This window comes from Molothrus aeneus, chromosome 16, assembly GCF_037042795.1.
Source record: "Molothrus aeneus isolate 106 chromosome 16, BPBGC_Maene_1.0, whole genome shotgun sequence".
NCBI classification, from domain to species: Eukaryota; Metazoa; Chordata; class Aves; order Passeriformes; family Icteridae; genus Molothrus; species Molothrus aeneus.
In genome coordinates, this window is record NC_089661.1 from 14,091,639 (window position 1) to 14,102,227 (window position 10,589).

The 10,589-nt window shown below is 67.9% G+C and overlaps 1 protein-coding gene across 1 annotated transcript; it reads right to left on the reverse strand.

Annotated features, from left to right (window-relative positions):
• Positions 1-588: 588 nt before the first annotated feature.
• SREBF1 (sterol regulatory element binding transcription factor 1) lies at positions 589-10,380 on the reverse strand. Its single transcript, XM_066561083.1, has 19 exons — positions 10,115-10,380; positions 6,569-6,976; positions 6,268-6,437; positions 6,057-6,197; positions 5,761-5,979; positions 5,560-5,674; positions 5,267-5,478; positions 4,569-4,773; positions 3,838-4,022; positions 3,492-3,753; positions 3,227-3,393; positions 2,975-3,143; positions 2,787-2,895; positions 2,605-2,714; positions 2,381-2,513; positions 2,073-2,235; positions 1,649-1,834; positions 1,461-1,572; positions 589-920 (listed from the first exon to the last, which is right to left on the reverse strand). The coding sequence occupies exons 1-19, from the start codon at positions 10,218-10,220 to the stop codon at positions 697-699; spliced, it is 3,396 nt and encodes a 1,131-aa protein (XP_066417180.1). The 5' UTR covers positions 10,221-10,380; the 3' UTR covers positions 589-696.
• Between the last annotated feature and the right edge of the window lie 209 nt (positions 10,381-10,589).

The following is a 10,589-nucleotide window of genomic DNA, read 5'->3' on the forward strand; positions in this document are numbered from 1 at the left end:
GAGGGGTCTATGTACAAGAGGGGGTGAAGCAAGGACACAGGGGCGCCCACCAGCCCCCCAGGAGCCCCGTGCCACCCTGCCAGCCCTTCTCCCAAAGCCTGTCCGTGCTCCGGGGGGGTGGCAGCTCTTAATGGGGAGGGGGATCAGTGCTGGGGAGGAGGGGGTCGGGCGGGGGTCCCCTCTTGCCTACCGTGGGCATGGCTGGGCAGGGGGCACTCCCCGCTGCCAGGGGGCCACACCTGCAGAGGCAATCCCCAAACCCAGGGGTCCTGCAGCAGGGGGACCCCGGGGTGGGGGGGTGTGCACGGAGGGGCACAGGTGACACGGGGGGATGCGGGTGGCACTGGGGGGGGGGGCCGGGTGGCACCGGGGGTCGCTGCCGCGCGTGCGGTGCCTGCAGTTCTGCGACAGTGTCACTAGAGGGCCCCACGGCCCGTCCCCACGCGGGCTGGGGACACGGACACGGCCCGGGGGGAGCCCACCCAGGGCACCCCCCGTGCGGCCGCCCCACGCTGCGACCCCCGCCCCGCACCCCCGCACCGGCCAGGCATCACCCGGCCCCTCCCCACCCACCCCTTCACCCCCCAAACCGCTGCCGAACATCCCCCTGCGGGGAAACTGAGGCACGGCCTCCCGCCACCGCCCGCATTCCGCACCCACGGCGGGTGGCGGGGGGGCTGGCGGCCCCTTCCCCACCTATCCCGACGTGACGGTGGTGCCGCTGCCCAGCTTGATGATCATCTGCTGGCAGTCGTGCAGCGTGCGGCGGTCGCCCAGCTTGTCCAGCGTGCGGGCGGCCTCGGCCAGCATCCCCACGCGCTGGCCCGGGCCCGCCAGGAAGCTGGGCGGGAGGTAGCAGCAGGCCAGCAGCAGCGCCTCGGCGTGCTCCCGGGCCGTGGGGTGGCTTTCTGGCTCGCCAGCTGCAGGGGACAGAGCCGAGGTCAGCACCCAGAGTGCCCGTGGAAGTCACTGAATAAATTTCGGGGGGATCGCAGGGGGATGGGGTTATTCACCCACCCTGGAGCTGGTGCCACCACCAGTGGAGGGGCTCGGAGCTCAGGTGGCCCAGGTCTTGGGGTGCTGCAGGTGGGGTGTACCACCCGCTGACCCACCATCTGTGGGGCTGGAGTGCTGCAGGTGGGAAAGGGATGTCCCACCCTATGTCTCACCCCATATCCTATCATCCAGGTTTGCTGTGGGTGCAGAATGGGGTCTCCCACCACTCAATGCCTGTGGGGGCTGCTGTAGGTGTGGATCAGGGTGCCCCACCCCATTTCCCGTCCTCCAAGGTGGTGACAAAGGATTCCCACACCATATCCCATCACCCAGCGTGCTGGGGTACTGTGGGTGCACAGCCTTGTGTCCCACCCCTGTCCCACCACATATCCCACACCCTGGGCTGCTGGGGTGCTGCAGGTGAGGAGTGAAGTGTCCCACCCCATGTCCCACCCCGTGCCCACCTGTTTTGCTGCCCTGCACCCCTCTCCTCCTCAGGCTGCGGTCCAGGAGCTGGTGGGTGCGCGTGGGGCTGGCCCGGGCCATCAGCCTGGCGGTGGCTTCGTGCAGGAACACCTGGATTGGGGGGACAGTGAGCACAGCCAGGTGCAGGGCACCAGGGCACCGTGCAGGTGACAGGAGAGGGGCTCACCCGGCGCATGGCGGGGCGCAGGGTCTGTGCCAGGCGCCGCAGGCTGCTCAGGTCCTGCTGGAAGCCGCGGAGCTCCAGGGCGGACGCCTGGTAGAGGCAGCTGCGCTGCTGGCTCGCCCCCATCTGCTGCTGCCACAGGTTGGTGCGGGTGACCAGCAGCAGGTCACAGAGCAGGAGCTGGACCGCCTGCGGGGACAAAGGGATCGGGGTGAGCAGGGGGCGGGACAGACAGACGGGGGTGCCGAGGAGGTGGCTGCGGGCAGGCGCTGCTGCGCGGGACCCCCGCCGGGCTGCATGGCAGGGGCATTGCACTCCCAGTCTGACACATGCAATGCAACTACAATGCACCCCCGCGAGGGTCGGGGGCACCTCCCGCCAGGGCTGGGGGCTGGCGGCCGCCTCGTCCCTCCCCAGCCCGGCTCACCTTGTCGATGGTGCCCTTGGGGGGGCTGCCCAGCTCCAGGCTCTCCCGCAGGCAGCTGCTGGCCTTCTCACAGTGGCCCAGGGTGGCCTGGCTCCCATCCTGTTTGCTCAGCAAGGCACGGACAGCTCGGAAAGAGTGCAGGGCAGCACGGGGAAGGGGCTTCCTGCAAGGTGGAGGGGGCACGGTGAGTTCCTTTCTCAAAACACACCAGGTGCTCCAAGTGTGTTCAGCGAGGCCACGCCAGTTCAAGGGAGAGGGGAGACATGCGATGAGGTGCCACCCCTGTCCCCAATGTCCCCAGCACTCACTCAGAGCTCTGCAGTGCCCGGGGCATGGTCTCCACCAGCGGATAGAGGCGCTCAGCCCCCTCCTCATCTCCCTGCAGCCAGTGGATAACGATGCCGATGAAGGATGCCCACCACTTGGACACGGGGTCAGTGCCTGCAGGGTGGGAGAGACACAGGAGCAGGGTGTTTCCACTGCCATGGCCCCCCACATGAGGTGACCCCAATGGGGGACACCGCAGCCTCACCTGTGACAGCCGCCAAGCCGGAGGTGATGGAGGGTGTGGGGCCAGGTGTGCCACTGACATCCGAGCAGCCGTTGAGCAGCTGGAGGTACTCGAGGGCATCGGAGAAGCGCCTGTGGAAAGGGGCTGTGAGGGGGCTGGCCCCACGGCAGGCAGGGGGAGAAGGTGCCCACACCAGCACTCACCCCTCTCCCTGGGCAGTGGGACGGCCGGGCTCAGGCATGGCCACGCAGCACAGTGCCTTCTCCAGGAGGTGCTCACGGAAGAGCTGGGTCACCTGGGCCAGCGGGTCCACTGGGGCACAGAGATGGGGTCAGCAGGTACACCACACCCCAAAACAGGGGGTGTGGGGGGTTTGGGAGCTTGGGGTCACCTGGGTTGCCAGCGGAGCTGTAGATGGTTTCCCTGGGGACACCCTTGACCGCCCAGTCCCCGTCAACAAAGAACCGGTGGCCCAAGGGGTGGCAGAGCCACTGCATGGCAGGGGGCACAGCCCCACCATGGGACAGGGCCACACGCCGGGCGCTGCAGAGGAAGGGACGCTGTGGGGAGAGCAAGGGGTCAGGAAGGACCTGAGATTCCAATCCCAGGGGACACAGGGGACACCCCAGTGCCCCACACTCACCGCCAGGAAGTGGAAGCAGCGGTGCAGGCTGGCCTTGATCCGCAGGGCAGCCGCCACGTAGATCTCGGCCAGCGCTGCCACAGAGATGGCGTCACCGGCGCACTCAGCCAGGTTGACAGCGCTCAGTGCCAGGTTGATGGCCAGCAGGTGTCCCCCAGCCTGCTTCCCTATAAGAATGGGGACAGGAGGCTCAGCCACGGTGTCAGGGGGTTGTGGGGACATGCACAGGGGTCCCATCCCTCAGCCCCACTGCGCGGGGCCGTACCGGCGAGGTGCAGCTGGTGCAGGCGGTGATAAGCCATGGCAGCGTCGTGGGCGCTCTGGCGGACGTGGGCAGGGGGCGGGGGGTCCGGGCGCAGCCCCCCGGCGCGGGCAGCCAGCCAGCGACCCACCCAGAGGCGCTGGAGCAGGTGGCGCAGGAGGGTCCAGAGCAGGCTGCAGGCCAGGTCCCCGTGGGACGCCGGCAGCGGCCGCCCCAGCGCCCCGAGCGCCGTGCGCAGGTGCTGGGCCCCCTGCGCGAAGTCTCCCTGCACCCGAGAGACAGAGTCAGTGCGGGCAGGAGGAGGGACGGGGCAGGGGGGAAAGGGGACATGGGGCTCAGGGGGACGTACTCGGTCGAGGTCGAGGTCGGCCTGCCGGCGGTGCCGCCAGAAGAGGATGGAGGGCTCGGAGTGGGGGCGAGTGACGGGCTCCCCGCAGACGAAGAGCCGCACCACCGCACCCAGCACCAGCGCCGCGTTCAGGGCCCAGAAGGCCAGTGTGGGCCACAGCCACTGTGTCCACCCCCATGGGTCCTCTGTGCAGGGATGGGGTCAGCAACACCCCACCAATGTCACCCTGTGCCCACCCCAGGGTCTCCATGCAGTGGCCTTCATCCCACGTCCACCAAAGAGCCTCCACCCAGTTGTGTCCACCCCAACAGATTCCACCCCGACAGTCTCTGCCTCACACACACCCCAGGATATCCATTCTGGTGGCCTTCACCCTGTGCCTATCCCAGCAACATCTACCCAATGGCCTCTGCCCCATGTCCATCCCAATCATCTCCCATCTCAGACCTACCCCAAGACCCCCGTCCTGATGGCCTTCACCTCCTGTCCACCATGACCACCTCCACTGTGATGGTCACCACTCTGATGCCCCCCATCCCAGCAGTCTTCACCTCATGCCAACCCCAACAGCCTTGAGCCAGGTAGCTCCTACCATACACCCACCCCAACCTCCTGCCCCGTGATCTCTTCACCTCAACAGCCTCTAGCCCTTGCCCACCCTGACAGCCTCCATCCCACACCCATCCCAACAACTTCCATCCCAATGTCCCCCACCCCAGACCAGAGCTTACCCAGAGTGCCAGACTGAGCCATGATGCTCCTGCCGGGACCAGCGGTGTCCTGGCTCCCCAAGGGGGCTGGGGAGGCAGAACCCCGGAGGAGGGAGGCCAGGGGGTTGAAGGAGAGGCAGAGGAAGACGAAGGCGCAGAGGGCCATGCGGGAGCGGTCCAGCATTCCCTGGCTGCTGGGTGAGGGTGGTGGGTGCTCCTGCTTCACCTGCACGGGCAGAGTTGCTGTGAGCCTGGCACATGGGCATGGATGTGGGGTGGTGGGCACAGGCATGGGATATAGGGCATGGGATATAGGGCATGGGATATAGGGCATGGGGTATAGGGTACAGCATCCAGAGCATGAGGTATACGGCATGGAATATAGGGTGTGGTGATGGGGGATAGGCATGGGGGATAGGCAATGGGATATAGGCAATGGGATATAGGGCATGGGGTATAAGGCAGGGTGATGAGGCACAGGCCGGAGTACAGGGGCATGGATTTCAGGGTATAGGCATGGGGCACAGAGCACATTTTAAGGTAGAACAAAACTGCCTCCACACCCAGCCCCAAATCATGTGAGGAGCAGCCTCAGAGAACAAGACCAGGGCTCTCAGCTCTTTCCCCATCTGGTACACTTTGCCCTTGGCACCTCCTACATGAAGCAGCAGATCCCCTGCCCCACTCAGGGCAGGGAGATCCCCCCAGCCCTCCCTCACCTTGCCATGGGCACAGAGGGGGCTCTCAGGCTCTGAGTCGCTGCTGCTGTTGCTGCTGCCACCACTGAGTGACAGTGGGCTGCTGTGGGATGGTGAGCCCACGTCTGAGGGTGGCGGTGTCAGCATCTCCATCACCTCCGCCTTCACCACCTCCATGGGGGCCTCTGCCTTGGCCCCCCGGCTGCAGTGGGTCCCCAGCTCCTTCACAGGCTCTGCAGAAAGCAGAGTAAGCTGACGGCTGCCTGGGGGCACGGAGCTGAGCCCGCCACCCCAAGAGCTGCCCTTCCACTCACGGTTCTTCTGCATAGCCATCTTCAGGGCGAGGTTCTCCTGCTTCAGCTTCTGGTTGCTCTGCTGCAGGAAGCGGATGTACTCGATAGCCTTCCTCAGGATCGCCGACTTGTTGAGCTGCCAGTGGGCCGGGACGGTTCAACCCAAATTCCAGGCAAACCCCCCCCATTACCCAGCCCTGCCCCACCAACCGCTGCTCCCACCTTGGCCTCGGTGCCCACCACCAGGTCCTTGAGCTCCACGATCTTGTCGTTGATGGAGGAGCGGTAGCGCTTCTCGATGGCGTTGTGGGCCGTGCGCTTCTCGCCGCGGCTCTGCAGCAGCGCCGGCTTCCCGCTGGGTGCCAGCCGGTTGATGGGCAGCTTCTCTGCGTCCACCACCAGCGGCACCGTGGCCAGGATGGTCCCTCCGCTCACCAGCGCCTGCAGGGTGCAGACTGGGGTCAGGGATGGTCCTGAAGCTTCTCCCCACCTCACAGTGCCCCAATGGTGGCACCTACCGGCACCTGGAGCGGGGTGGCCGAGCCGCTGGCACTGGTGGCCAGGGAGGCGATGGTGGAAGTCTTGGCGCTGCTGGCGTCTGTCTTGACGGCCGTCAGCAGCAGGGAGTCAGCCTTGATGAAGTGGGGCTGCAGGAGAACCTGAGGGGCACTGGGGGTCAGCGGGGCTCTGGGGGTCACCGGGACCCCCCAGCCCTGGCCCTGGGCTTACCGGCACTGACTGGATCTGTGGTGACACAGACTGGGTGCTGGGGGCGGCGGGGGCCAGGAGCTGCTGGGGTGCCACGTTCTGCACGGGGCCGGGCAGTGTCACGGGCTGGCTGGGTTGTGGGGCGGGCAGAGGGCTTGGCAGGGTCTGCCCCGCACTCCCAGGCTGCACAGCTGGGCATGGAGCAGAGGACAGCGTTAAGAGAGCCCCTGGCACCAACCCCATCCTGCAGGGACACATCCCCCCTCCAGCAACACCTTCACCCTGGGAGCCCCGATCCTTCCCTGCACCCCCAAATGCTCACCTGAGAAGCTGTGCTGGTTCTGGTAGCCCACCAAGGGCTGGGGAGTGAAGGGGCTGGGGGATGCAGGGACGAAGCTGGGGGCCAGCATGACGCCGGGCTGGGGCTGGGGCTGGGGCTGGGGCTGGGGCTGGCTGCTGGGCACCACCGACGGCTCCTCCTTGACCCCCAGGGACGGCGCCGGCAGCAGCGGGGCCGGGGGCGGCGGGGTGAAGGTGGCCATGCCGGGGGGCCCCGCGTAGGCGCTGCCGGTGGGGGCGGCGGGGGGCGGCTTGCTGGGACCCAGGAAGGTGTTGAGGGTGCCCGGCGTGGAGGGAAGCCCCGGGGGCACGGCGCTGTCCGGGGCACTGAACGGTGAGTCGAACAAGCCCGAGAAGTCATTGTCCGGCGTGTTGATCAGCTGCAGCATGTCTGTAAAACACACCCCCCGCGCCGTCAGCTGCTGCCCCGCACCTCCCAAGGCGGGCATGGGCTGGTCCTGTCCTGCCCTCCCTGCAGTCTAGCATTTAGGGGGCAGATCCCCATAATCCAGAGGCAAAATTCCCTGAGAGCCCATGAATCTGCTGTGCCCTGTTCCTCTCAGCTTCCACCCACCCCACTGGGGAAACTGAGGCACGGTGTCAGGGCTTGGCCAACAGCAGTCAGCGTTTTTCAGCCTGGTCTGGGAGTGGCAGGGCACATCTCAGCGTGTCTCTGATATTGAGGGGGGCTTGTGCCAGCTCATTAATTCATTTATTCTGTCCTGGGAACCCCGAGAATGCCCAAATCAGCCCCGGTATCAGGGGAGGGGGTGCTCAGGCTGGGACACCGGGGTGGCACCCCCGGGATGTGCCAGACCCTAGTGCCCAGGTGTGTTTGATCACAACAGCCCTCAGGAGGGCAGCTGGGCAAGCACAGCGCTAAAACAGCCCGGGCAGGGGTCTGTCCCATCAATGGCACCTCGGGGTCTCTGTGACACCTCCGCTGAGGTGTCCTGGGATGCTCCCACCATGTCCCCATCCCGGTACTCCCGGCACACCCCAGCGGGGGCACACAGACCCGGGCACACCCCACACTCCGGTACCCCCAGGCTCACCCCCCTGCACGCACAGACCCCGGGATACCCCCAGGGCACCCCCCACGCTCACACCCCCGGGATGTCCCCACCGAGCCTCAGAGCCCCCGGACACAGCCCTCCCCATGGGGTGCAGCCTCCGAGAGGAACCACGGCGGTGACGCCGCCAGACGAGGAGGAGGAGGAGGCTGGAGAGGCGGGGGTACCTTCAAAGGTGCACTCCATGGAGGTGGGAGCGGAGGGGTCCCCGGGAGGAGGTTGCAGCCCCCGCTCAGCCCCGTGCCCGGCAGCGAAGAGGCCCCGGGATATTTTAAAGCCATGTTCTCGCCTCCTCCCCGGCGCCCTCCCCGCGCTGCCCGCGCCAGGGCTGGAGCGCGGCCGGGGATGGGGTGATGCGACTCCGCCAATCGCCGCCTGCGCGCCCGCCGGCCGCCCCCGGACAGCCCCCGGCGCCCAAGGTGAGCCCGGCACCGCCGGGTTACTCGCGGGCACTCGCGGCCGCCCGCCCGCGGTTACTCGGGGTCACCCCCTGGGTTACCCCCTCTGCCCCATCGCCCCCCCCAGCCCGGTGTGACCCCCCCGCACTCATTGCCCAGGGGTCACCCCGCAGTGATCGGGGTCCGCACACAGCACTGGCACACCCCAAAAACCATCCAGCCCTCGGCATCCTGCCCTGTGCGGGTGGGTGTCCTTCCGGGGGGCTCCCAGCCCCCCACTTCCACTCAGAGACCCCCAAACCCCCCCACAAGGCTCTCTCGTGGTCCAGAGCAAAGTCTGGGGTTGCAGAGAGGGGGTGCTCCCGCCTGTCCCCCCCACTCCCCCGCCTCCTGGGCACGGCTGTCCCACCCTCCTGGCACCTTCCAGGTGTTTCTATCCTGTGGCACCTGCAGCCACCCACGCCATCAGCAGGACAATGGGCACCCACCAGGGCCACCCTGGGAACCTGTGGGGCAGACCCACTCGTCTGTGGGTCCTGGCAGGTCCCAGCAGGCTCAGGGCACCCACATCCGTGGGCACACATCCCACATCACCCTGGGGTTGGTACAGGGATGAGGGACAAGCCGCGGCCAGCTGGGGACCGGTGACAAACCCACTTTGGGGAACTGTGGGGTGCGAGGTGGCCCAGCTGGCTGTGATACAAAGGAGCGTGGCAAAACCCCACAGTGGGAAAACCTCATCCCATACGGCAGCACTCAGCCCTGGCACAGCTCCTGCTTCCCTGCCCACGCCAAAACCTCGCCAAGAAAAGCAGGTGGCACCTGGATCTGCTTTGATCCGCCCCGACTGCCACTGCGATCAACCTGCAGATCTGGGATGCCACCTCCACCCCAGGTCACGGAGGAGAGACCACCACAGACCACCCAGTGGGGCAGGACCCAGTGGGGCAGGTGCTGGAAGTCCCGTGCCCGCCTTGCCGCTGTTCCACCGGCTCTGCTGGAACCACTGTGGATCCACAGAGCTGGTGGAGCACGTGGCAAGGCGGGCGCGGGGCTTGCCAGGAGCTGGGATCCTCAATTTTTTGGGATCCCAAATTTTTTGCTAAAGCGTTGGAAACACTGAACTCAGCACACGTGGTGCTATGATGGTGGAAAGTGGGTCCCCTTGAGGAATGTGTCCCTTTGGGAAGTGGGTTCCCTCCGGGAATGAGTTCCCCGGGTTCATGCCCATCTCACGGAGCCCAGAGCGGCGGGGAGGTGTGCGGTGGCGGTGCCAGCCCCGGGGCTGTGGCAGAGCCGCCCCATCCCAGCTCCCGCCGGTTGGATGGGTTGGCTGGGAGAGCCCAGGAGTCCTGGAGGGAACGACCGAGAGTAACCCCGCCGGTGACGTCACGGAGGGGGCGGGGCCGCCGGCGGCACGATGCTGTGACCGGGAACGGGGGGGGGGGGAATCATCGGGGCTGTCCCGGTAGCGGCACCTCCAGCGCGGGGGTCCCGGGGTCCCGCGTTCCCCCACGCCGAGCCCCCCGCTCCAGAGCGGCCCCCGGTAACGGGGCCAGAGCGGTTCTGCACCCACTCCGCGCTCCAGCAGCTCGGTGTCCCCCTCCCCACGCCGGGCCCGGCACCGAGCCCGCTCCGCCGGCCATGCACGGAGACCTGGTTGTGCCCTGATCCCACTGTCCCAGTCAAACGCCGGTACCAAGTTCCCTGACCGTGCACCCAGCCCGGACCCCCCGGGCACGGCCATGCACGGAGCGCGCCCGCCCATCCACCGAGCCCCGGTTACACCCCCAGCCCGGTACCGGCCACGCACCGAGCCCCGGCCATGCCTCCAACTCGGTCCTGACCTTGCACCGAGCCTGGTTACACCCCCAGCCCGGTCCCGGCTGCGCCCCAAGCCCCGCTCATCCCCCCAGCCATGTCCCGACCATGCTCCAAGAGCCGGTACCGCACCGTGCCCAGCCCCCGGTCGTGCACCGAGCTTGGTTTTCCCCCAGCCCGGTCGCGGTCATGCCCCGAGCCCCGGCCCCGCCGGGCCCCGTCCCCGCCGCTCCGCACCGTCGATGTCGCTGAGCAGGGCCGTGTCGATGTCGCTGGCCCCGGAGAGGCCGAGAGACGGTGCCAGCCCCTCCAGGGCCGCGTCGTCGAAGGCGAGAGCGCTCATCCCGGCGGCTCCGGTGGCTCTCGGTGGCTCCGCTGGCTCCGGTGGCTCCGGCGGCTCGGGCGGCTCTAGGGGTGGCGGGGCCGCCCGCCCGCCATGGCCGCGCTGGCCCGGGCACAGCACCACGGGGACGAGCCGCCAAGTTGGCTCCCGCGAACCGTGCCCGGAGCTGCCACCGGGCGGGGAGGGCGGGGGGGGATGGATGGAGGCGGGGCCGCCGCCGCGTCCCGCCCCGCTCCGCCACTCCGCGCCGCCCGCCGCACCGGGACCCCCGGCGGCACCGAGCGGGGACCCTCGGGGACACCGGGCACGGACCCCGCGGCACCGGGCTGGGTGCTGGTATACCGAGAGCTGGGCTGGGAGAAGCGCAGG

Coding starts and splice junctions, on each gene's coding strand:
- SREBF1 (XM_066561083.1), bottom strand. CDS start 10,220: ATGAGCGCTCTCGCCTTCGACGACGCGGCCCTGGAGGGGCTGGCACCG. Junction 3,394..3,491: donor GCACCAGCTGCACCTCGCCG/GTACGGCCCCGC, acceptor CCATTCTTATAG/GGAAGCAGGCTGGGGGACAC. Junction 1,835..2,072: donor CCAAGGGCACCATCGACAAG/GTGAGCCGGGCT, acceptor TTGTCCCCGCAG/GCGGTCCAGCTCCTGCTCTG.